We start from the raw sequence: 27,963 nt of genomic DNA on the forward strand, positions 1-27,963 counted from the left end.
AAATATTGGGGGAGTAAATCAATGTTTAATGTTACACTATATTCACCTTTTAACATTATATAATTTGCTTTTGGTACATGGTTTATTAGTGTTACTGTGTGAGAACCCAGTAACATTAAGAAGGACATTTAACAAAGGAAAAATTGCTTTAGCTTTCAACCTTTGTAAACAGTAACACAAATTAGGTAGCTGCAACTGCCTAACAACATCCAAACAACATTGTGCAAATGTAAAGTCAAAATGATGGTCACGGAGAGACTTTAGTCAAATGGTTACCAGTACACCCCAAAGAAAATGACCAATATTCCTCCTAAAAAACAATGCTGTAACTGTCGAATAAAATTATAAGGATGTGTAAACCAAAGATACGATAGCTGCAGTGTGCCTGGAAGTGGCTAAGCTCCCAAGCAAATCAGCCCTATTAGTTCCTATTCATGATTTAAATTATGCTATTTTATCTCTTCATAACATGCAGGATTTTTTTACCCTCACATTGCTAGGCATTTGAGCTTCTGCTGACATAAATGCATTCCCAAAATAGACCCTTACAGCAATCTTCTGCTAGATATTTAAGCCCGTTTGTGCATTTATTTTTTCAAAATGCCTTTTTTGAACCTTCTAACTGTGAGAGGGCTGAGAAGGCAGTGTTGGAATGAATGAAAACTTGTTTTGTAAAGTGACACTAGACACTTGATCTACCGTTAAAAGAAAAAAAAAAATCACAGCCTCCTACCTTGAAAACAAACATCTCACGGCGAAGAATAGCTAGAGTGTTAAAGTTCCCATCACAGATGTTGGGTTTTGCTCCAGGATAGGAGGGTCTGCCCGTGGGAGGCCGAGGAGGTTTTGGCCTGTCATGCTTCCTTGGGTCAGCTGGAGGAATAGAGCGGTGTGGGGGCACTGTCGGTAGAGGTCTCGTAGGTGGAGGGATCTTGTCAGGTGGACCTTTGAAAATATGAGAATAGTGCTTGGCTCACTTAAAACTGGAATAGTGCTGGAAAATATACTTATCAGCAAAACAATCACTTATCAGCAAAAGGCACAGACTGAGTGAGCTAAGAGGTCTGTTAGTTTGTATATTTTCTGAAAAAAACAAACCATCTTACCAAACGAACCATTCCCAAGTCTGTCTGAAACTGTCCTTATCATGCTAGAGCCTATATCTGAGTAACTAGGCTTTCTTTATTAATTTTTAATGATTTTTTTTTTATAGTTTTGCCACTGTCTTTTTTTGTGAAAGCTGCTTTCAAATCTTTTTTTGGAAGTAGGTGGTGTATAAATAATAAATAAATGGAAATGAATGTTGGAGCCATGCATATAAGCTTCACCTATTTAATACTGGATTTTGATAGACTATGATTCTATGTAAGTATTTTCAAAAGAAATAGTAACTGATCAGTTTATTCTACCCTATGTCTCCAACCATATAACCTTTTGCTGACTTTCACTCTTTTCTTCTAATGAAACATTTTGACAAATTGCTAGAAGAATGTTGCATTTAAATACTGAATTTAAAATACCTATTGATTAAAACACCACTAGTAAAATATTAATGTGAAGAGTATTTCTTGAAAGAGGCTTCTAAATCAAGCCAAAGTTTACACATGTAATTTGGTACAGATGTTAAGCATCATTTCTCAAGGGATTTATGTTTCTAAAAAGAAATACAAAGCTGTTAACACTTAATTTTTAGGTATGGGAAGAATATTCCTTTGCAGAGCTTGAGTCTAGACTACTAATTCAAGAGGTCATGAGAAAGAGACTTCTCTCTCTTAGCCACTTATGAGAAATTTCTGAGGAGACATATTTAGATCTAGCATAGCTCAATTCAACATAAGAGACATTTAGCTTTGAGTTTGAGTCATTTTTTTTCCTTTCGATATCCTAAAAAAAAAATAAAGAGAAACACAAACGTTGACCTTTTTTCAAATCTAAATTTTAAACCTGTGAGAACACTTACCATTGAGATATTGAAATCGAAAACCTAATGAATGCAAAACAAATTAGTGAACTTGAGCTATGCTGTTTAAAAATGCAAATGGCATCTTCTAGATACTAGACATTAACATAGAGATAGCACATATTTGTCTTTGCATTGTAAAAATAAAAGCTTAACTTCATTAATTTAGTAAAGCATATTTGCTACATGTAAATTATAAATGTCAAGTTCTTAGCAATTATTTGTGAAATAAATGTCTTTACAAAGGTCAATCATTGCATTGAGGGAGTTAGCATTATGGGCAAATATGCCTAATAGTCTGTCCTTTTTTCTCTTAATTTGCATTAATTGACCAAACTCCATAAATAAAAATGCTATTACTATACAAGAAATTTATTTGGCATTGTGTTAATACATTTAACCACTTGTTAACTTTCACTCCAAGGTAGTAAGTAATTACAGGACTTTGGGGTCAATTTGTGATATCTATCACATGAAGGTATTTTCTGGATGTTCATATTTGCTTTATCTAGGAACTATCTAATACAATGATCAAATTTCAGTCTATCAGTTTGTAATAAAGTCTCAGCACTTTATGTTCTTCAGTTTTTATCTCTTTTCTTATACTTAGAGCATCGATCTTAAAGAAGAAAGCACGGCAGGAATCCAGGACCTCACTGCAGGATGAGGACCAACAGTGGTAACCTACCATATATCTTCTGGATGCCTTGCAGGTCATCATTAGGTAGTTTGAAGTTGTCTGTTTCCATGTACTGGTAAAATGGAGCCATGATGGCTGTGGGATCATTGGAATGCTCCAATCCCAGAGCATGTCCCAGTTCGTGAACTGCTACAAGAAATAAGTCATTTCCTATGAGAATGAGAAGAAAAGAAGTTATTGTAACCAACATCCCAATACAGAGTTGAAGAGGACAATTTGGCATTATCAAAATTTCACTCAAGAAAAACAATAGGGTCTCTTTACTTCAACTGTCAGTATGATTTTATCATTGACTTTCCTACTGGCTAAGTTCAGTTTCCTTCTTTTAAAAAGAAGTAGGGGAGGAGGTGGTGATGATTAAATCAGAAGATTAGTAACTAGAAGGGAAGAACAAAAAGTAAAAGTTAAAGAAAAGTCTCTTCATCAGAAATGGATATGACTGCTGTAAAAATCCCTCCTGATTATAAAGCAGACAATATATAATATCTCACTTTTATGAGCTTCATATTTAATATAATAATAACTCAGTAAAAAACAGGGAACTTCATCCTTAGTTTCACACAGAATTAAGGCACAAGTCTTGTTGGGAAGAGCAGAGCTTTGATGTGAACTCAAGATACTATGACTCTTAGATTATGGCTTTAATTTCTTGTTATCTGAGATCATGGGAATACTGCAGTATAAAATAAAAGCCATCAGCTAATAGTCATACTAGCTGGAATGCTAGTCCTAGCTCTATAACTGCCAATTCTAATTAATCCAAATATTTACCTTAAAACTGCTGTTTCTTACTGAAAATCCCCACCTGTGGTAAAGCTGCATGGTCAAGTCCATTTGGTAAAAACTCTCCAGGGATATCTGATGTGGCTCTGGGCAATCACACCCCTACTTATGACCTCTACAGGTTGTCCACTCCTGTATTATCATAACTATGCTCACTCTGAAGAAAATGGGTGGTCCTACATCTAGGTTTGTTAATTCTAAAAATTTAGTTGTTTGACCATATGAACATCAAATGGTTGGGGCTGTTATATTTCTATGAGTCATGTTTCTAAGTGAAAAGTTTAACATGATTAAACATAAAGTTTAGAATTCACATGGACAACCTGCTAGTAATACACATAATTTCAATACGTATCACTTAAAAAAAAGAAAAAAAAAAGAACTCCTTTCCAACCATTTTTATAATGTAATAAGATAATTCTTTTGGGAGGAATATTTGTAAACCCAAAGCCAGGTGAACAACTAAATTTCTTTCTCCTTGGAATAGTGAGTCCTAGAGGAATGCATGATGTCACCAGGCTGCTTCTGTGGATGGCGTCAGCAAATCAAAAACGAGCCATTGGAACAATACTTTTCGGGCCCTGTCCATGTGAAAACTTAATGGAACATGGTTAATGGGTATCACTAAGGGAGCATATTATATTCATGGGAGGAGAAGGGGGGAAAAACAGAAGGAAAGAGAAAATTATTCATGAAGACACAGGGGAACTATGCCAGCTTTTGCAGGTATGTAATTTAGGGCTGTGTCTCAGGGGATACAGGCGAGAGAAAGAAATAAAAGAAAAGAAGCTTCAGTCATTTTTAGATATAGAACATCTAACTCAACTCGGAAGGGATCACTGCTGTGATTTCATATTAGACAAACCTTTGCTAAGATACAAATCTGATACGCATTGATGAGGCTTATCACTACTCCATACCCAAAAAGGATGAGTAAAACTGAGCTGGATTGTGCTATCCCTGGGCTACAAGCAAAAGAAAATCTTCTCCAAGAGCAGACCTAATGGCAAAACAAAAATCTATCAAATAGAAAAAAGAGCAATGAAAATCAAAGCCATTAAACCAAAAGCAAGAGACATAAGAGCTGGCGTTCCCATTTACCACAAATAGCCAGTCACAACTGAGTTTGGCAAGAAGACAGTGCTGATTCAGAAAATCACTTTAGGTCCTCTTGGCCTTCTATTGGCAAAAATGATTCAATTTTTTGGTCAGAAAGTTCCAATGTGGACTTACAGGCGTCATGTCTTGTTTTTGTTTTTCAAAAAGAAAAAAAAAATGCAACCTTTGCCCCCTTCCTCCTTGTGTATCAGATTCCCTTAACGAGCAAAAACGGCCCCTACAATCTGTTTCTAGACAAACATGAAGAGCTAACGCTCTCACTCTTAGGCAGATAAATTTTGCTTTCAACCAGGCTTGTAGCCTAGCTGAATTATTAAAATTACTTCAAATCGCTCACAAGAAAATAGTATCTTAGTCTCAAATTTCTTGTTTTCCTTTTTGGCTAGTAAAAGAAATAGAAAAAGACAGTAACACAGATCTAGTAGCAAACAGGTCTTAACAGCCAAAGCTTTTCAGGTTAGTAGGACACTACAAAAGTTTTGAGATAGATTGTGTTATGGGCCATGATTTCACTTCCAAGAAACACAGTTGGCAGCGTCCTTTCAGATTCACCCGTACATGTGTGAATGTGCTTGGCTTATAGATGTTGCTGGGAGGGAGGCCTTCATTTGTTTCTGTCTGTGTGGATTTTATCTTTCTTGACGTTAGTGTATCTCAAAACTTTCATAATGACCCATGTGTCTGTTCTTTTCAGATCTTCCAATTTTTTCCTAAGCACTGTTTTCAATGGTGGTGTCACTCCTTGCCTAAGGAATAAAGTCAGGCTTTAGAAGAAAATTAAGAGGATGGGGATATGAACTTACGACCTTTTGAGTATTCCACAGCACTTTTAATCAGAAAGACTGGACAAGGGCTCCAAGTAATTACCATTCTTCAGATGATTGGCAATAATGTAATTAAACCTTACTTGCAGTTCACAACAGTTTAAAAGGGTAAGTTGTAAATAAAGCATCACTCTGTGATTTGAATTCAACTAGGAACAAAAGTTGTTGGCACATGAAGAGTTTTAGACAATTAAAATTCATCAGACCTCTATTTACTAATGATGAAAATAATAACTGCTCCTGTAACTTGTCATTAATCCACATTATTACAGATTCTCAATTGTAATATGCCTTGATTTTATCACCATGTGGGCAACAAGGGAGAAATCAGCCTCTTGGCTTATAATACAGAAATAGTAACTTGCTTCTTTCATAAGATTTTCAGTTTTGAATTTGTTTCTTTCAATTGGGTCTCTAATCTCCTTTCCTTGGTATACTCCAATACAATTTCAGAATACTGAACCATAGATTAGGAAAGACAATGAATTATGTAACATTTTCCTGTTGTAATTATGTCTGTATTTTAGTCTAAGCTCTTTCACCCTTCCATGCATTTTTTTTTTTTTTTTATTGTTGGGGATTCATAGAGGGTACAATAAGCCAGGTTACACTGATTGCAATTGTTAGGTAAAGTCCCTCTTGCAATCATGTCTTGCCCCCATAAAGTGTGACACACACAAAGGCCCCACCCGCCTCCCTCCGTCCCTCTTTCTGCTTTTTAAATGCTGTTCCCTCTGCTGGCATATCCTAAAGGTTAAAAAATGATTATTTAGTATTTCAGACATAAAAATTTTTGTAATTTTACATTTATAATCCTAAAAACCTACTCAAATATTAATCAAATTTTAAGATATCCTCAGCATCATTGAATCTATCTGATTTTTTTCTTACCTCAGAACTTTGGCTCCTCCACTCCCTCCAGAGATAATGTAACTATATCAGACCAATCCTGTTTAACTTTTTATGCAACAAAATTGGGAGTCGTTTTTCAGTTGTCATAGACCCCCAAGTTACAAATTCTCTGTTGAGCAAGCTCAGTTGAACAAAGTGTGCAATCCTGGGGGGACTGCTAGGATGAGGAGTGGAGACTGAATTGAGAAGCAAACACCACATGGGCGAGCCTCCTGGAATCACTGCATTAAAAGATCCAGTGAGATCACTCCTCATTACTCTATGACAGTAAAACTTGTCCCACCCCAGTTCTGGAAGACAGATTTGGGTCTGACTCGGTCCCCTTGTTTTGGCCACCTGACAATACATGTTTCTCTCGGCAGAATGCTGGTTGTGAATGATAGGTGAATCTAATCAGGTATAGTCACAGTAATCATTAATTGAATTCTGAATTTTTCATTGACTTCCTTAGATTTTTGTCTTTTTTCGAAATGCAGATTTTCCATATAGTTTTCCTGGTTGTTTGAGCTTTATAAATTGGTATCATTTGTAGGGTGTCTTCCGAAATTTCCTGAAACTCAGCACTTTTTTATAATATATATCTTCTAGTTTGATTCTTCATCACAAAAACTTATTAAACCTTTAAAACAAAACTCAAAGTCACCTCCTCCAGGAAGCCTTCCCTAAATCCCCAGTAAATTTAGTTTCTCTACATCTGGGCATCTTTGGCAGTTTTAAATGGATTATAACACATAACACATTATAATTGCCCTGACAACTTTAATATTTACCTGAAGGTAAAATGTCTCACAGGACAAATCTGATCATCTTTACAATGTTAAATGTTTAAATATCGGAATTTAAATGTTGAAATCCATGTCTAGAATGAAAATTCAGAAATCAGCACCAAATATTTGATTAGCAGAAATTTCTCCAGTGCTTAGTTGATGGATAGTATGGCATGGATCTTCCTACTCCTCAGCCCTCTCCGACTGTGCATACAGCTGCTTTCTCTACCTGAGAAGCCACAGAAATATGTGTGAGGCAACCTCCAAGATGACCCCAGTGGTCCTCACCTCCTGGCCTTCACACTACATTGTAGCAAAGTTTTATCAGGTTGCTATAGCACAACATTTTATAAGTGGTGGTACTTAACTTCCAAAGTTAGGCCATAAAATACATCCATCACTCCCACCTTCTCTCTGCCCACCTCCCCACTTTCATTCTTCTTTTTCTCTCATTAATTGCTCTGTATAAATCAGCTGCTATGCTATACAGAGAGCCCTATGGAGAGGCCCATGTGGTGACAAATGTGGCTTCCTACTAGTAGCGTGTTCAAAGTGGATTCTCCAACTCCTCCAGATGATGGCAGCCCAGCCAACAGCAAAACCCAGGAGATCCCCCCAGCCAGAACGACCAGAACTAAGCTGTTCCTGGATTTCTGACCCTCAGAACTATGTGAGATAATAAATGTTTGTTTTCTTAAGCTGGTAAGTTTTGGGGTAATCTTTTATGCAGCAATATATTTTACCACCTTAACTTGTCTCCATTTGGTAACAATTAGGAGAAAGCGAAGAAAAACTAAAAACAACTGAGTAGAAAGAAAGCTCCCCTGAAGCACCTGAGTGTTGTACGGTAATCCTGAGATGAAACAGAACTGAAATATTGTCCAATCCAACCACCTCTACATAAACTGAAATATTTGGCATAATCCACATCTGAAGCAAAAGTATGTGAATGGAAATTTCTAGAGGTGGAAATATCATCTGTTTCCCTGCCTCAAGCATTTTCTCAAATTGGTAAAACGTGACACCTTGCTTGCACCTATGACACTAGTCTCCTTGAGCATCACTGAAAACAGCACCACCCTCCTGGTGGTCAGGAAGATTTGTTCCTGCCAGAGAGCCAGAGACTCTGGTAGACAGGTCTGAGAAAAGAACAGAAAAGAAATACTATTTCTTGAGCTTCTATTATGAGTGACAAATGTCACTGAACTTGTCAATTAATTTATTATCCTCTCCTTTACACATAAAGCTCTCAGAGGGTATGGAACTTGCTCAGTCAGGTAGCCCATACAAGGCAGAGTTGATATTTACATTCTGAGGCCCAGGTCCAGCAAGAGTTAGGTCACATATTTGCAAGAGAGACGCTGATTTGAGGCGGGTTTTCACATATCTCTTTCTGACACTGTTGTTCTTTCATGAAGCCTTCAGTCCCTCATAGGCTTGGTGCCCTCCCTTTGCCTCCTCCCTACCCAATATCCTTGCCCTCAACAGTACACCTAGGTTTAGCTGTTCCTGAATGCCTCAAGCTCCAGAATGATCTTCTTGTTTTTCTTCTAGACATTTTTTCCCCAACTGAGTCAGACATAGTTTGACTTTGAAAATAGTTTCTCACTCTAGTCATTTATTTGTTCCTTACCATTGCTGGGCAAATGCAATGCAATGCAATTACAATTGTCAGAAGATTTTACATGCATGTCAGATAAATTTTCTGTTTATTTGAAAGTAAACCTAATTTGATTACACACATGGTCCAACTCTTGATGTACAGTAGAACCTTTTTAAGAGCTCACCCAAGGGACTGTAACAAACTAGTCAATATACAGAGGTGGTCAACATAAGGAACAAGGCCTACTGTACTGTTATGTACCCGTAGTGCATGTCTGCTCTATGAAAATTAAGTCAACCCATGGAGGTGGTCAATGCAGGGAGGTGGTAAACTATAGAGGTTCTACTGTAGATTTTACAAAGTATTATCAAAGTGACCAAAACACTTAATACATGGCGAGTAGAGTGCTAGGTACTTCACATAGGTTAGTTTATGTATTCCTCACTACAGGTTTTGTTATCACTATTATGCAGACTAAGACTTGCATAGATAATGGGACTTGACCAAAGATACATAGTAATAAACTAAAACTTATTTAAGCTCCCAAAAAGCCCAGGCCCATGACCAGAACTTAGTGTGGTGAGAAAAACGTATTTCTCCACTTTTGCCCTAAAATATCTTCTCAAGGTTTCAGACTGTGCATCCCAGGTGAAAAGGGTTACCACAAGCCACCTTCAAAAAATACAGCTGCTGCATCAGAGCTGTTCCTAGCAGTCTGTAACAATGGTTGGTATGTCTTTTACCACAGAATGAATGTTGAACTTAATATTTTAAAACATACTACCTGTTTTAGTTTGCTCATACTGCCATAACAAAATACCACAAACTGAGTGGCTTAAACCGCAAAAATGTATTTTCTCATTTCCGGAAGACAGAAATCTGAGAACAGGATGTTAGCATGGTTGGGTTCTAGTGAGGGCCCTTTTCCTGGCTTATAGATGGCTGCCTTCTCTCTGTGTCCTTACATGATAAACAGAGAGAGGGCAAGCTCTCTGGGGCCTCTTCTGATAAGGGCACTAATCCCATCTACTGGGCCCCACCCTCATGACCTCATCTTAATTACCTCCCAAAGGCTCCATCTCCAAATACACTGTAGGTTAAAACTTCAACATATGAATTTTGTGAGGACACAATTCAGTACATAGAAAATCCTCAATCCAATCCTGTCTGGCTGCTCAAAATGTTTTCTTGATTTTCATTGCTTCTAACTTTAAGTGTAAAAGTCTTAGCAAAGAAAGCAAAGAAATATTTTTCAAAGAGGGTGAAAAATCAATATTGCTACAATTAGGAGAAAGGCATATTAGATAGATTTGCACTTTTAAAAATTTATAAACATTTCTTCAGCAATTGAGAAGGTTTGCTGGGAATGTTAGGACTGTCTGTTTGCATGTGGTTAGATTTGTTTACATGCCATTAATGTATGCTAATAAGGCACAATTAAACATTAGGCACTTAAATATGAGGAAAAAAAATTGCCATGTAATAAGTCTCCAAAATCAATAAAAATACTTTCAAAAAAACTATACAAGCACCAAACATTTATATTTTTTCATGGAACCAATACTTTATAAATTAGGTCTATGTTAGCCAGGGGAAGTAAAAAGCCTAGAAAAATATTTAGATAACCATTCTAAAGTATTAAGAATATTTTCTAAAGTACTAATATTTTTTAATCCTTTAGGCTATAGTTTGAATACAAAGTATGTGTTTAGTGGATTAGACATGTCTTCACTTAATTCAGAAAAGTCACGCTGAAAAAGAAAGCAAGATTGGATATGGCTAATTGTATGATGACAGAAATGAAGACTTTTTATTTCCTCTCCTATTGAGCTTAGCTAAGATCCTAAGAACATTTTCAGTGTGTGTCATGCTACTTATTTATGTGTGGTTTATCTGTCCTATACTTTCCCCCTGGGCAGCTCAGTCTGATTGGTCAGGATGACTCCGGAGGCCTACTTGGCTATCATTGTGGCTGATGTACAAAAGACAAATTATAATTATTGCCTACACAAAAGTAATCATACAATAAATTGCAAAGCCACTTTTCAGGAAGTGATCTGAATTATGTGCTGTATTATTGTTTGAATTATTATTTGAATAACAAAAAATTATTTGTATAGTAATCCTGGTTTTCATGCTATAACTTCCAGACTACCAGCAACCATAGATATATAATATACTACTTTACAAATTACTAATTACCTGTGTGCAAGGAATGCTATATAGAATTATTGTACCATTGATAAATAATTTATCTTAACATATAATTGATTTTTCTACTGTGTACCAGAAAATACAAGTGTCTGGGACTCCAAAGATAAATCACCCTAGGCTATTATTCTTAATATAGCAACTGAGAGATTAATTCAGTAACTCTTGAGCTCTTTTGATCTCATAAGCTTCTTAAAGAATCTGAGAAACCATGGAACTTCTCCCAAGAAATATGAATGCATCATGAAGTATTGCATTCCATTATGGAATTATTTTTACCTTATCTTTTAACACAAATTCTCAGTGATAAGCAGAATAAGTTCTGGGGATTTTATTCTAGAGCCTGATGGTCATAGTTAACAATACTGTGTTGTACACTTAAAATTTATCCAGAGTGTAGATTTTAAGTGTTCTCATCATTAAAAAAAAGATAAATAGTGATGAGGTGATAGATGTGTTAACTAAGTTGATTGTGGCAATCATTTCACAATGGGTGTGTACGTACATATGTAATCATCACACTTTGCACACTGTATGCCATACATACACACACACATACAAACAGACAAGCCAAATTTAAATTCCTGACTCAGCTATTGACTGTATAAATTTAGTAAATGACTAAACTTTCCGTGATCCATTTTCTTCATTTATAAAGTAGGTCTATCATCACCTCTTATACAGTTGTTGGTAGGTTAAGTAACATCACACACATACAGTATTTTGCACAGTGACTAAAATATAGTTGAATGCAAAGTTGTAGTTTCAGCAAAAATAACAACTACTTCTTCTACTACTCATATTCCTATAATAAATAAACTTTACAACAAACTTTCAAGGTAAATACTAAATTAGATGAAAAGACATTGATGCTCCAGTACACTGGATTACAGAAGGTCATAAGCCTGTTATATATAAGAACAGGTGCTTAAATAACGTTCTGACTTTATCAAAACTAGTGCACCATGTAAATGTGTGAGTAACAGGGCTGAGAAATATACTGAGATCAATTTTGGGAGAGTTCTGCAAGCTAGGTTTAAGAGGGTGATCAATATGGAGGAGACAACAGAATACTATGAAAGTTTGATACTGAAATGATATTGCTGTCCATCTGGCCTTAGTATTTGTGGTATGATTGGAGCGGGGAAGTGGCTGAAGGCAGAGAAGCAGTTATAAGAGTGCTTCCGCAGTCAGAGTTGTTAGAGGATGAGGTCCTAAACTCGAGTGGTGATAAAGGAAACAGAAACTGAAAAAGAACATGTGACACTGATAGAATGGCTGAAATAAGTTTTTGAATTTTGCTATTTCTCATTATTAAATTAGAGTTGGCCATAACCCCTTACTCACTGAATTCCATGTAAATGTTATATATTCTTCTTATTTTTGCCAAAATAGCAAACCTTAACCTAGATTTTGATTTCAATTTTCAAAGTATACTAGTTATGATTTTTTAAGTCCATTTAAGATTCATTTGTAAATATTTCACATTATTTGCACATAGTACCTTAAATTTCCTTTTTGAGACAGAGTCACACTCTTTTGCCCTGGATAGAGTGCAGTGGCATCATCATGGCTCACCACATCCTCAACTCCTGGGCTCGAGCCATCCTCTTGCCTCAGCCTTCCCGGTAGCTGGGACGACAAGGTGTGTCCTAAGACACCTGGCTAATTTTTCTTTTTTTTAATAGAAACGGGGTCTTGGTATTTTCAGGCTGGTGATGAATTCCAGAGCTCAAAAATTTTCCTGCTTTGGCCTCCCCCAGTAAGTCAGAATTACAGGCCTCCTGGCCATTTTCTGTGCAAATTTTGTGTTTAACTGCATGATGAATGATCAGCACAAAATGGTACAAAAATGTGTAAATGTTTCATTTATTTTACTGTATTGGCATATCTAGGCTATAATTCCCATATGTAATTTACTATATACCTGCGCTTGGCGGATGTGAACTTGTCCTACAAGTGCTATAAAGGCTTAGTGTGACACCAATGATACTGTGCTGCTATACACAAGTGCTGGCTTACAACAACAAGATGGGTTAGCTCTTTTTGAGGAAGGGCATTGGGCCTACTGTGATGCAAAGAGGAAGTATTTGAAAAGGCATGGTCTTCCCTAAATAGAGTACACAGCTGCAAGATCAAGGACATTCTTTACATGTATGCCATGGAGAAACGCTTGTTTCCTACCAGACTGTCTATGAAAACTTTCATAAACATGGAAGCCAGTGTATGCTTGCATATAAAATAGAATAATTAGCAAACTATTTAACTTATTTTGCTGGCAAAATCGCTGCTTTTTTGGCATAAATGTTTGGACACCAGAAACTTATTTTACATTAGAGAGGAACTTCTGATCATAACACTAAGGAAAGAACTGATTAAAGCATAAATAGAAGGTGATTTACATAGCAATTGAATTTGAGATGTGTGCTGTGGATTTTATTTTATGTATGACCAAGATGTCCTTAACTTTCTTCTCAATAAAACTAAACTTCAGATAGGTTTCTTCTTGATTGTAGGCTCCTGACCTCCCTTTTCTTAAAGCATTTACTTTAGGAAACCTGCAATTACAAATTCTTCTCTGCCTCTTTAAGATGCAAATCGCCTAGCCTCTAGCCACATTTACAAATTAGGGATGACTTTTCTCAAAGACTTGGGAGCTAACCCTTTGAAATGTAATCATCAAGTGTGACAGGACCCCTATCTCCTACTCTCTAAGGGAAGGAAGGAGCCTCATAGTGATTAGTGTCAATTAGCAAACAAAGCTTTCCTAGTCACATCACTCAAACTCCTCCCTACACTTTATAAGGATAATCAGGACTATGTATCCCCAGGACAATATTGGGAAAGTATTTTTAGACTGAACCTAAGGAGATGAGAGGGTGGTGAGACTCTTTAGGGCAGGTGGATAGACCAAGGTAGTTTTCTAGTTCATTTCCATTTCTTAAAGAAGAACAAAAATTGGAGTCTAGGAGGGTTAAAATTCCTGACTCTTGAGGACTAGAATAGCAACTTTCATAGAAGGGATGTTCAAATTCCAATATCAGGGATGTAGCAAGGGAGAATTAACCAGGAAGCAAGTGAAAAAGTGTTACAGGAAGACCTGATTAGATGTAGTTGAGTACTGAGTCACTACAGGTGTCCCACAGGTCACCACACACACATACATGTGGAAAACGGGAAATTGGGGCTAAATGTACCTTTATTTACAAAATATTTATTACAAAATTTTATCAAATATTTATAAAATATTTCTCTAGGTGTTGATATATAAATGTAAAAATATAAAATACAACATAAAATATGAGTTTGTTAAATTTCCTGTGTGTGATGACCTTTGGGACACCTGGCAGAGTGAGTGTGTGTGGTCCTCAGAGTAAACCCACACAGCGTCTCTGAATCCAAATACATTTACATGGGTAAAAGCAATCAATCTATTTCAAGTACAACTGCTTATTTTCTGAAAGTAGGAGTAGATTAAAGAATTACAGCATTTAAAAGTTGGAGGGGTATAGAATTTTAGTTGGTTGCCAAATTTTGCTTTTTCTCAGTTTATTGCTACCTATAATTCATTTTTGTAGTGTAGCAGACCTCATGGTTTAGGTATGGATACTTTTCTGTTTTGTTGGCAAAAGCCAACAAAAACAAACCTTTATACCCATGTATTTGTAAATAGATTTATTAACATGTTATAAACAACTTTTTGGAAAGATTAATCTGTAAGCAACAGCAGCAAATAAAGAAGCTGCAATGACTTTATCCCAACTCATCCAAATCTGTGCTGCTGATGCCGTCTTCCCTTTTTGCCCTAACTGAAGCTCTTCTCCAGAGAACCTGTTTTGCTTTACAAAAGAAGTGCTCCTTCTTTAATCTCATTTTTTTAAAGAATGTTTTCATTTTGTTTTTAATCTAAAATAACCCTCTTTCCTTCCTTTCTTAAGCCTGCATTTTTTTTTCATGAAGATACTCAGTAATATAACTAGATGAAAATGTGTGCAAAAAATATAACATCAATTATAACAGTACCTTAACATAGTCAGGTATTTTTCCAGGACGCTTCCTATATTTGTGTATATTATACATATGTGTATGAAAAACTTGTTTTTGTTGTGTTTTTTTTTAGCACATTATGGACGTTATACTTGCCATTGGAATGGCTGACACATTAACTTGCTGAGCTATACAGAGTGAATTTACCTAGAGAGTACATCAACAACGCAGGAATTTCTGCCAAAAGAGTACTTCATTTTCAAAAATAATTTCCAAATTCATTAAAGCTATTGATGCTGATAAGAAAAGGCAAATGTATTTGCTTTCTACAATGCTCATCTCAGCACAGTCATTGAGCTCATAGTTGTGCTCCAAGAAGTGATATAACACATGCAAAATGTTATTCAATCAATAAATTACCCTCAGTGTGTGAGCTGAAAAAATAAAATGTAGAATCGCAAATTTGATAACTAGTTGTGCATTCAATATTAGTGAGAGTTAGATAAAACAGTTTACCAAAATACTTTAGTGAAGTAGTGGACTTTAAAGTAGACATTTATATGACACATATCAATAAAAACAGGAGATTCAGGCCTGCTGCTCACACAGCAAATTCTGAAATATATTTCTGGATCATGCAAAAGGATGTGATGTAACCTAAGTGTCTTCCTTATTTGCTTTCTTTACTTTGCCTATAGAATGATGAAACTGAAATAGCAGGATAAAAATGGAAGCAAAAATGAAAGGACATTTCTTTTTTTAAGGATAGATATGCTTTACATCAGGATGTGATTTATTCAACATATTCAGCATTTAAAATTCACATTTAAATTTATTTTATCATAGGTTCGGCAAGATATTTTGTCGAATTTTTATTTAGTAAATAAGAATGTGAAATGCAATAGTTTTAACTTATGAGTTGGCAGAACGTTCTGCTAGCAATGTGGTGAAGAATTTCTAGTGTTCTGGAGATTGTTTTCTTTCTAGGATACATGACTTAGAGGGGAAACATAACCTAAATGTCGTGTGTGTGTGTGTGTGTGTGTGTGTGTGTGTGTTGGGGGGGTTGTAAATAAAGCAATGAATACAGACAGCACTTACGTTCCATAATTTTAAAACATTCTATAAAAATAAATTGTATAATAACTTCATTGTGGTCTTGAAAACTTCTAGCAAACAGGGAAACTTAAAAATGTATTAGAAATATTGACTTTAAAAGGTGAGGCTTAGGGCGGCGCCTGTGGCTCAGTCGGTAGTGTGCCGGCCCCATATACCGAGGGTGGCAGGTTCAAACCTGGCCCCTGACGAACTGCAACAAAAAAATAGCCGGGCGTTGTGGCGGGCGCCTGTAGTCCCAGCTACTCGGGAGGCTGAGGCAAGAGAATCGCTTAAGCCCAGGAGTTGGAGGTTGCTGTGAGCTGTGTGAGGCCACGGCACTCTACCGAGGGCCATAAAGTGAGACTGTCTCTACAAAAAAAAAAAAAAAAAAAAAAAAAGGCTTATAAATCCCTGATTTTGAGATTTCTTTTACTTTTAATTATGTTCTAGTTGCAAAAGACCTAATTAGTTGGGAAGTGGTTTCCTCATTTACAAAAGGGGAACGAAAATTAACAACCATGAAGTACTTATAATGGCCCAGACACTTAATCCTCACAAAAATCCCTTAAGGTAGATTAAAATTACCCCCCAGATAACACTTGAAGAAACAAAGGTTTGGAGCAAATAACTGAAAAGGTGGCAGATGGTATAGGCAAGCATTACCCAGGTATGTATTCCCTGTTATGATTTGCAATAATTTATTTTACTTTCTCCCCCCCCCACACACAAACACATCCTCAGTAAACAACATCACCTAAACTAAGGCAGAAGATATGTATGTAACATGACAAAATGAAAAAGAAGAAAACCAATGCTGATGCCAAAAAGAATGTCCTTTCCTTTAATACTTGCTCATGGACTGTTAGCTTCCACGAGCTTTAATAACACGAGTATTTATTGTCCATTGCATGACCAATGACAAAGGTCTCTGGGGAACTTGCTACAACTAGACACCTATCATCTTATATGCTGTTAACATATGAGATGTTACTAAAACATGAGTATCATCACAGAACTCCATTGCTCAAAATCCTAAAATAGTTTCTTACTACAGTTCAAATTACCCATTAAAAACTACCTTCCATAGTCTGGTTCAAATTTTCCTATCCAACCTATCTACCATTATTCATCAACACGTAACTTAATTGTTAACAGTCCCCCTAACAAAGTAGATTAATTTTACCTCTTTCACTTTCTTCATGCTGCTACCCTATATATATAAATGCAATAAAGCACCTGCTTCTTTTCTCTCATTGTTTAAAAGTTTTAGCATGTGCTTTATTGTGATTGAACAATTCTGTGCTCTCAGTGTTACGAAATGAGAACTGAACCGTATATGGATGACCCCTCTGATTATACCACATTACTTATTAGTGCAAGGGCTATGTCTTCTTCAGAGATAGAATTTTCCTATCTTCTTCAGAGACAGAACCTATGTTCACATTATTTTCCCTAGCTTTGTGTTATTCTATTTTGTAAGTTATTCTAACAAAGTGTAGTTACCAAAAGTTATTTGAGCTGTAGGAAAATTTTTAAAAGTGGTAAAAATTAAAAATTTTGTATGTACATAATAGTAAGGTATAATACATGCAAAGCTTTGGAAAAACTCTTTACAATGTAATTTTTCAATTGTACTTTGTAAACAATTTCAATATGATAACGTTGTTTAAGGTAGCTATTGCTACATAAAAAAGTAACTGCTTAAAACAAAAGCCCTTACTGGCCTCACAATTTCTGTGTATTAGGAATATGACAGAAGCTTAAATAGGTTGTTTGACACCAAGATTTTTTGTTTGTTTGAGTCAAACTGTTGGCTCAAGCTGTCAAGAGGTTTGAATAGGGGCTGCTGCACTGCAAAGCCCAGTAAGGAGGAGGTGGCAAGCCTTAGATGATGCCATCTGTTGGACAGAGGTGTGGTCCTCTCTACCTGGGCTCTTTTCTTAAGTTGGCTAAATCTTATGACATGTCATCTGCCTTCATCAACAGTGACTGATAAGAGAGAAAGAAAGACTGCCTGAGATGGAATTTGCCACCGTTTATAAGTGATTTACCATCACATATTCTATATTCTTGTCATTAGATGTGAGTCACTGTGTAAGGGCATGATTAGTAAGAGGTAGCTCATTGATGGCTATCTTGAAATAGCCAGCATTAGAAACATTAGTGAATGCTACCATTTTGGAGCAGCTTCTAGGTTTCAGATATTTCATACTAAGTATTGCATCATTGTAATAACTGTGCATGAGACAGTCTTCCATTTACATTTTCCCTTGGAAGAAACCAATACCCAAAAATGTTAAATAAATAACAAGCAATATTGCTAGTAACTGGCAGAGCCAGGATCCAAACACCATTTTATTGTCTTCAAAGTCAGCAATTTTTCTCCCTTCAACGCTTCGCCTTTTTTATCTTCTACAATAACGACAAGTTATTAGATTGTGATGACTTTTATTCTACACACTGTTTTAGTAATTCATATTACTTGAGCATAGGAAAAAATTATCTTGTTGTTAACTTTAATAAATGTGGTTTTAAAAGAAAATTATAACCTTCAAAATCTGCCACTTTGCAACATGACTCTCAGATGCAGAAAAATTATAGAGCAGATCTCATGTGATAAATTCTGAAATGAGGTGTTTGGGTTCAGAATTCTCCCAAGACTTGTACAGAAATAAAGGGGTGTTTCATCTTTGTCATTTACACTATGAGTTTCATGAGCCCTCCTCAATTACTGTTCTATACCAGCTGGAGAATCAGGAGCTAGTGATGATTACGCTGAACTTTTATGATTGACTTGTAATATTTGTTGATTTCTGAAGAACATACTTTTCATGTCATTCTGCAGAGCAGTCACACTCTTCACATTTTATAAGCATTCTAGAATCATCCCTCTGTATTCTTGACAAAGAGATTATGCAGATATATTTCAGAGTAGTGATTCAAGTTCCAGTAACCAAATTTTTGTACAAACAAGATTAGAGTTTAAAATAATGATGCAGAATTAAATGAAACACTTGGAATTTGAATTAACAATGTGACAAATAGCATTTCAAATGTTAATATAAAAATCTCATTATGCTTTTCTTTAATTATCATAGTTCCCATTATGATAACCATCATATCATTATCTAACATATTAATTATAATCATTTTTGTCATTTTGTATCCTGCTGACCTTCATCTTGTGATATGATCTTCAATTCAACTATATAAAAAAGCAAAGAAAATGAACTGCAATTCATCATCAGTTTGCAGAACATTAACCACAGTTTTCTGCTATAAAAAAAATGATTAGTGAGAGGTGGTTCATTGGGGACCATCCTAAAGGAAATAAACAAAGGTACAATAACTAATCAGAGCTTCCAAAAGCACCAAAACCTTTAAAAAGCAAGGCACTACTGTATAGAAATGTACAACACTTCAGGAAAAATGTACATTTAAATATATAATTTCAAATTATAATGTATGCTTCTTAACAGCTAATTAGAAAACTCCAACTTAAATAATATGTCACAAATTCTAACAACAACAACAAAAAAAAATCCCAGAGTTTCCTTTGGGCCACAAAACTATTAAAGATACATAGCTTTTAGATTATTAAAAATGTCTTTCTTACTATTTATGTAAATAAAAAGATTTTATTTTTATTCCCTTGTCCTTGGACATTCACTATCCAGGAAGTTTTCAAACTGAAAGGTACTCAAATTCTTCCAAATTATACTATATCTACAACAGATCTTCCCAAGAAACAATTTTACTCAGAGAAGTGCCTGTATTTTCTAAGCATTTGATTTTCGACTTGGTAAGCCAGTTTCCTTTACATGATAAAGTGATTATGTTTTGTGGGCTTTGGTATTGTATATTGTCAAAAAATCTTGAAAATCTAAATAATTTGAATCCATGTATTTCTTCTCTACCTGCCTTCTTAATTATCTTACACACATTCCAATTAATTTTTCTGGTATTACCCTTTCTAAAGACAATATCACTGTTTACCTAGTAACTTATTTAATAAAAATGTTTTTTGTATCTACTTGATGTTTTTTTCTATCTTCTTGCCTGGCTAGATATTTGATCTGTTAAACTTTATTTTTTTGCCCCACTCTATAAACAACCTCGATCTGATGCTACTCATTATACTGAGGCTTATTATTGTCTTATCCTAATGTATCATTAGATTGATAGCTCTTTGATTTATTATTCCTCAGTCTGTTCATGTCCAGAAAAGCATATGAATAGACTTGTCCCAAATAAGCTTTTCCATCATTAAAAAAGGATACGGAATAAATATTTTCTTTTTCTAAAATTAATTCACTATCTCACAATCATTCCATGGATTCTTTATAGAATCCCTTCCCTTTGAACTACTTTAAAGCTCTTTTATTAATCTTTTAGTCCTTTACAAGTTACTAATCAAAGTTTATTTCAGCCAAACTTAATTCCGCTACATGCATTTATTCATCAAGCAAACATTTATTGAGTATCAGATTAAGCATATTGACCTGATTCTCAAGGAGCTTAGTTTGGTAAAGGAAATTAATTTTAAAAAAAGAGAGAGAGAAACATATAAACAGTAAAAATCACAGAGATATCAATTCAATAACCATATGGTTAGCAACTAAAATGTTTCAGACACAGTAGCTTCTGAGACCAGTAAGACAAGGTACCAGCCTCAGACTATAAATGTCAGACAGATGTGTAAACAAATTCACGGGTGTTTTACAAGTGTTGCAGGTTCTAAGATAGAAGTGTGTATAGATAGGTTAGTGAAGATGAGAAATTTAACAGTTCTATTATGACTATATCATCGAATGGGTTCTAATCAAAATGCCTGTGTGAGCATGCTCTCTTCAGCAGCACATATACTAAAATTGGAACGATACAGAGAAGATTAGCATGACCCCTGCGCAAGGATGACACGCAAATTTGTGAAGTGGTCCATATTTTTTGCTATTGTAATATTTTTTGTTAATTAAACATTTTGGTCAGAAAAAAAAAAATGCCTCTGTGAGAAATAAAGATCTGAACCAAGGCACAGGAGTCACAGATGGCAAGGGAGATATGGCTTAACAGAGACTCAAAGATAAGAATCAATGTGATCAATTTATTGTAGGGACTAAATGGGATAAAGAGCAAAGAATCAAATCAAATATCCAAACAAACAAATAAACACAGACCAGCATAACACCAGGTTTCTAGTTTGGACGATCAGATGCATGTTGTCATACTATCAAAGGCAAAGAATATAAAAACTACAGCAAGTCTGGGGACATGATAAGTTATCTTTTGAATGTATTTAGTTTGACATTCCCATGGGCAGTGAAATCTGGGTTTGCAGCAAGAAAACACTTTCCTTCCTTGCAAAGGAAAAGTAACTTAGCAGTAAAGTGTTTACAAGTTTTTATTATATAAGTAGTGCAAGCTATGGAAGTAAACAGGCATAAAAAGGATATGGAAAGACTATAAACCAACATAAAATAAAATCCCTGGGTCAAAACTCAGAGAAGGTTGAAAGAGAAGGAAATCATGAAAAGTTAACTTGAATTCAAACAGTAGACTGTAGAGTGAGCAGCCTCTTGGGAAGGTAGAGCTAAAAGTTTTAATGAAGCAGAGGTTAAATAAAAGTAGATGTTAAGAAAGAGACCTAAAACAAGTTCATAGATTTGGCAACTCAAAGTTAATGATGACTTCAGACAGGTGCATGGAAAATTTCAGTTGAACGAGTGAAGCGAAAGTAAAGAAGCAGCCATATTAAGTATGTTGGGAACATGCCTGAAAACCAGAGAGGACTGCCGTATCCGTGTGGGTCTCCACGTCTTCCTCAATTTAATTGTATTAAAATTTTTAAGTAATTTTCTTCATTAATGTAAAATATACAAAATTATGAAATTGTCCAAATCCTAAGTGTACATTTCAGTTATCATTACAAATTAAAAAATGTATGCAGTCAATCCCCACATCACAAATAGAAAAATGCAAATAATCCACCTATTTTTGTCTCCTTCCCAGACACTGTGTCCCCAAAGGAACAGTTACCATCTTCCTGTCACCAAAGATTAGGTTGCTTGTTTTTGAACTTTACAGTAAAGAAATCAAACTGCACAGATAACTTGTTGAAAGTAAGCTTACTGTGGGATTCATTCATGGTTTTATATAAAGTTTGTTCATTCTCACTACTGTGTAGTATTCTTTTGAAAAAATAATAATATAGATTGTCTTTTTTTTTTTTTTTTGCGGTTTTTAGCCGGGGCTGGGTTTGAACCCTCCACCTCCAGCATATGGGGCATATGGGGCCGGCGCCCTACCCCTTTCAGTTGCAGGCGCTGCCCAATTATCTGTCTTTTGTGTTGCTGATGGACATTGGAGCTGTTCCAGTTGGGGCTATTAAAAACAGTGCTGCTATGAACATTCTACTACGTATCTTTTCATATACACCACACTACACTATACTCACAAACACCCCCACACAAACACATACACAATAAAATGCTTGTTGAATATGCATATATTCAGCATAGCGTCAGTAGTGTGTGTGTACATATGTGTATGGGTATATACGTCTTATATTGTATATATAATAAATTTTTCTTTTATTCCAGGATTATATGGTGCTCCTAGAGTTCCACACTCTCACGCACAATTGCTAGAGTCAATCTTTTTACTAGCAAATCAGGAGGATGAGTGGTATCTCACTGTGGTTTTGATTTATGTTGTCTAGTTGACTGATGATATGGAAAGATTTTCTTAAGCTTATTTGTGTATTTTTGTGTGTGAGATGCTTTTTCAAATACTTTGCCCATTTATACAGTGGGTTACCTATTTCATTTTGACATGTTGGCATTGTCAAAAGATTGTGAAGGGTGTGAGCTTATCCCCTGTTTGAAAGATAAGAAGTTAGCCTGCCACATTTTACTGGATGCTGGAAGGGAACATGAGATGTGTGGGTCAAACACAGAGGATCTTATTACTCATGACAGAGCAAGCATCATGAGAATCAGTATGTTCGTATTAGTTTCCCTTAGCTCAATTCCCAGGTGGTAATGTCCGTGTATCCAGATAGATACCTGCACATTCAGTGTGCTGCACTAAAGAAGAACTCTGAAATTAGGGAACTAAAATCTTTTATAAAGGGTAGTAAGCACACCTAATTTTTTTTTCTAGTAGGTATTATGCTAATTATACTGGGCAGTAAATTCTTTTTCCAGAGGGATACAATATTTCCTTTCCAGATATTATAAAAAGGCAGCCTAGAGAAAAAGGGTAGGTATTTCTCACTTGCATGATGCTAGAAATGTAAGAACTTTATAAAAATTGTCACCCAACAATGTGTTCCATATATGATTCTTTTATATCATAAATACCTATCCCAAGTAAATAACTCATCTTTAATACTTTTAATGGTGCTTTCCTTTGAAATGAACAAATGATCTTAATAATAATGAAGTCTAATTTATGATTGATGCTTTTTTTCCTTCCTGCTTAAAATATTTTGTATATTTTCCCATACATACAGTTATGAAAATGTATTTCTGGGTTATATTTTAGATTTTGTTAACTTTAACTTTCACATTATAAATGGAGACTGTGATGTTTGGGGTCAACATTCATCTTTTCTATACATGCAGCTATCTAGTTGAAACTGAATTATATGCTAACAAGGCCATCTTTCCCTTACTGTATTGGTATATCATGATATCTCATTAAACGTAAGAACTATTGATTTGTCGATCTATTACCGGATTTTCTACTCTGTTTCATGAATGAAGTCTCCTTATCAAACCTTATACCCATATATCACTCCGGGGCTTTTTGTTTTTACTTAAAGTCTTATATCTGCTACTATAAGTCTTCTATGGAGGCTTTTCCTTTTTCAAGACTATTTTGGCTATTCTTGGACTTTTACATGTCCATCTGCCAGAAATCATTTGGATTTATTCTAGTGTGGATCTGTTATCAATAAATTACCTTGTATTTTCTTTATCTAGAAATTTCCTTATTTTGCATTAATTTTGTAAACATGTTTTTGATGAAAGAGAATTTTTAGGTTGGCCTTTATAGGTTGAGTATCCCTAATCCTAAAACCTGAATTCAAAATATTCCAGATGCAAAGCTTTATGAATGTCAAACTATATAAAACACTCGTTGGAACATTTTGTATTTCAGATTTTTGGATCGGGGATGCTCAACTGGTAAGTGCAAAACAAATATTCTAAATTCCAAGCCCCCTCCCACCGAACTGTCCAAAATCCAAATACTTCTTGTCCCACGCATTTTACATAAGGGATATTCAACCTGTAAACATATTAAGGATATCATATCATTATCTTCTAACTTTCAATGTTAATGTTGAGAAGTCAGATACCAGTGCTATTTTTTGTCTCTTAAGCAAAAGTCCTCTTTAAAAAAATTGCCTCTTCTGGCTGCATTTAAGATGTTCTGTCTAGATTTCACTCCTTATACTATGTATCTGAGTAATTGTATTTAATCCTGGAAGCCCTCTGATATCTTAACCACACACACATACACAATACATATATATGCAAGTTATTTTATCTGTCTTTCTTGATTTCCATAGGAATAATGGGTTGCTATAAGCTCTGTCATCACAGCCATGACGTTTAAGTTTTTAAGTGAATCTAGTAAATCTTAACCATTTTTCTAAAAGAATCTAGTTAACCTTAACACTTTTTTTGACCTTGCCAATGAGCAATAAAGGGATTTTTAAATGCTTTTGATATTTTAAATTCTAAACATATTTTTGGACAAGGAACTGCTTTTATTTCTCTAATTTATCTCTTGGTTATTTTGGCACCAAATAATTTCTTCACTTACAGATGATTGTTCAGATTATGACATTTTTTAATGTCTCATTTGGATTATTTTTTTCTGCAGATAAATTCCTACACATTCCCATAATGAGCGCATTGCTTGGCCAGGCACTTCTGCCTTGGGGTCTCTGAGAAGACTGCAATTAGATACAGACTGGATCTGCATTGTCCTAAAAACTTGACTGGAGCCATAGGATCTATTCCAGTGTAAGTGGCACTCACATAACTTGCAAAGTGGGGCTACTTCTGGGGGAGGTCCATTTCCACTCAGGTCTTAGCACACGGCCTGGGTTTCTGTAAAACACAGTGACTGGATTCTAAAGGCAAATACCATGAGAAGGAAGGAGGGAATGAGGAAGAGTTAGACAGAAAGGATGGGTGGGTGGGTGCTAGCTTCAGATTGAAGCTACAGAAGGTGCCTAACACATGCATACACATTTTGAGAAAAGAAAAAGCTGTATTAAAATTGGAATACTAAAGCCATGATTGACTTCTGCAATTAGAAGAGGTGCTCAAATGGGACTTGTATTAATTTTTTGTTATCAGTATATTTTGAATATTGTAATTTTAATACAGTTTTTTCCTTTCTTAAAATATGTGTACTTTTTTCAGGCACCCTTAGTACGTTCTTCTTATGATCTAGTTGCAGAAGTCACATACCGTCACTGCCACCACATTCTATTTCTTAGAAGTAAGTCACTAAGTATGGTCCATATTCATTAAGAAAGGCATTATGCTTTATGATTCAATAGAATAACTGTCAAATAATTTTTAGACATATTTTAGAAGCACCACGAAAGCCACCATATGACTTAAACTCAAATTGTAATTTATGCACTTACAGACACTGTGAAGATAAAATTAATCTGGTTTCCACTGTTGCTATAAATAAAATTCTACTGAATTAATTTTTGTGAGATACTGAATATATAACCAACTTCTTTATAATATTTTTCTATTTTTTCAGAAGTCTTAATAACCTTACCAAGAATATTTCATAACATTTTGATTAGAAAGAACTGCTGCCTGCAAGAACACAGAAAACCAATTATTTCACATCAAAAATTTAAACAAAGAAAATAGATAAAATACTATCTGCTCTATGCCTTAAGAAATTAGGAAATGTACTGTACATATTACAATAGAGAAATTTTGAAACCTTAGGAAGACAAATGGATGTACCATTTGAAAACTTACAAAAGTTGAGCAGCGCCTGTAGCTCAAGGAGTAGGGCGCCGGTCCCATATGCCAGAGGTGGTGGGTTCAAACCCAGCCCTGGCCAAAAAAAAAAAGAAAACTTACAAAAGTTAAATTATCATTGAGATCAAATCTGAATACTGGCCTCTCCCAAATTATCAATAAAATATTTGTGATGAAACAGAATAAATGAAATGCAATGCTAAGAAAAGTAACCCATTACTGCCAACCTGGTACCTAGATTAAGTAAAAGATACTCTCCATAGGTAAGTCAAAGAGAGGCATCCTCCTTATTCTGTGTGAAAGTAGACAGTTTTGTTCTCTCCCACTTCCTGCAAATGACCAAGTGGGAGAAAATTAAATAAACAATCAACATCCTTTCTACTGAAATATTCCTTACAAATTAATACACATTAATTCAGTAGAATGGTCCCACAGGGACACAGGCATAAAATAATGAACATTCACAAAGCACATACAAATGAATAATACTTACAAAATATGTGCCTTTCAGTATTAACAAAATGTATAAAACAGTGAAATTAAATTTTTACCCACCAAATTGGTGAAGGTGAAAAATCAAGTATTACTACAGTTAAAACTCAGGTGAGTAGCTTTGAGCGACTGAACTTGTGTGCTGTGCAGACATCCAACTTCAGGGTACAATCTTGACTGCTGCTTACAAACCATGACCTCAGACACGTTACCTAACCCTTTGTATTTCACTTTCCCCATCTGTAAAGTTGGAATAATCACAGAATCTGCATAATGGAGTTGCCATAAAGATTACATAAAAATTTAACTATGCCACCTAACAGTACTTGATATCCAGTAGTACTGTTATAATTTTGATTTAGGCAGTAATTTTCCATCACTATAACAGTTATTGCTATGCTTAGAGTCAATGGACTGTCTACTCTTCTCCACTGCTAGGAGGACTGTAAATTATTTCTGCATTTTGAAAAAATAATCTATCAACATATCAAACTCTTACAAAAAGCTCATGATCTTGGCCAAATAATTATTAGAATCCATTTTAAAGAAATGATAAGAATGGAAAAAAATTATGTACAAATTCATTATAGTATATCTAACAGCTAATATTGAACATAATCTAAATTTTGGCCATTAAAGCAATCCTAATATAGTCAACATATGGCAGAATATTATTAATCATTAGACATTAGTTATTAGATATATTTTAAAGCTATATAATTGTTAGACATATTTTAAAACCATTAATAATACTGTAACTTTTATACATCTATCTGTCCAGATTTACATTGTACTTCTACCAACTAACATATCTATTAAGGATAGTGATATTAAATCTATTAGACCTTGCTAAGTTATCTTTGAATAAAAATATTAAAGGCTATTTAAGTGATTTTCTTTTATTTTCTTTAAAATTTCACACACAGAATGTATATAGTTTATATGACTAAAATATCATAATCTATATTAAAATTATGGACTAAATGTTAACTCAAAAAATGTGCAATTAGCACTGTAGTTATCAGGAAAAAACTGATGTTTAATACTTATTTTAATGTTTATTATTTGCCAGTTGTTGAAACAGGTGCATTTGATTTGTTTAAATGGTGGATATAGTCTTTAAATTCAATTTTATTTATTGCTCCACATATAGAGAGACAAAGGCTAGATTAGTGTAAGAGATGTCACATATTGTAGAACTGGTAACTGTTCTACTGTCAAAGGCTTGATATGGGTATTGAGAAAAATACCACCTCTTTATCAAGACTCGTATCTTTTCGTTCTTAATATGTACAAACTGGAGATATACAGATATAGATATGTAAAAGTGCAAATATGCCTTGGGGGGTATTTTTAAAGAATAAAGATTCTGATGAAGCCCATTAGATCAACTCTAAGAAAAACAAGGCAGGAAACAGAGTGCAGTATCTTGAATTTAAAAACTCAATCTATTTATTATGGAAGTAAAACTCTATGGAA

At 34.9% G+C, this 27,963-nt stretch overlaps 1 protein-coding gene and 1 non-coding gene across 2 annotated transcripts in view; one reads left to right on the forward strand and one right to left on the reverse strand.

Annotated features, from left to right (window-relative positions):
• Positions 1 to 27,963, reverse strand: part of MMP16 (matrix metallopeptidase 16) — a 306,251-nt gene that overhangs the window by 72,656 nt on the left and 205,632 nt on the right. The window contains exons 5-6 of the mRNA XM_053558979.1: positions 2,649 to 2,810; positions 734 to 945 (exon numbers count right to left, since the gene is read on the reverse strand). Of these exons, the coding sequence (XP_053414954.1) occupies positions 734 to 945; positions 2,649 to 2,810 (374 nt within the window). The remainder of the gene's footprint in view (positions 1 to 733; positions 946 to 2,648; positions 2,811 to 27,963) is intronic.
• On the forward strand, positions 20,806 to 20,912 carry LOC128564069 (U6 spliceosomal RNA). Its single transcript, XR_008373958.1, has one exon. It is a non-coding gene; the product is annotated as a U6 spliceosomal RNA (small nuclear RNA).

This window comes from Nycticebus coucang, chromosome 13 (genome assembly GCF_027406575.1).
Source record: "Nycticebus coucang isolate mNycCou1 chromosome 13, mNycCou1.pri, whole genome shotgun sequence".
Taxonomy (NCBI): Eukaryota; Metazoa; Chordata; class Mammalia; order Primates; family Lorisidae; genus Nycticebus; species Nycticebus coucang.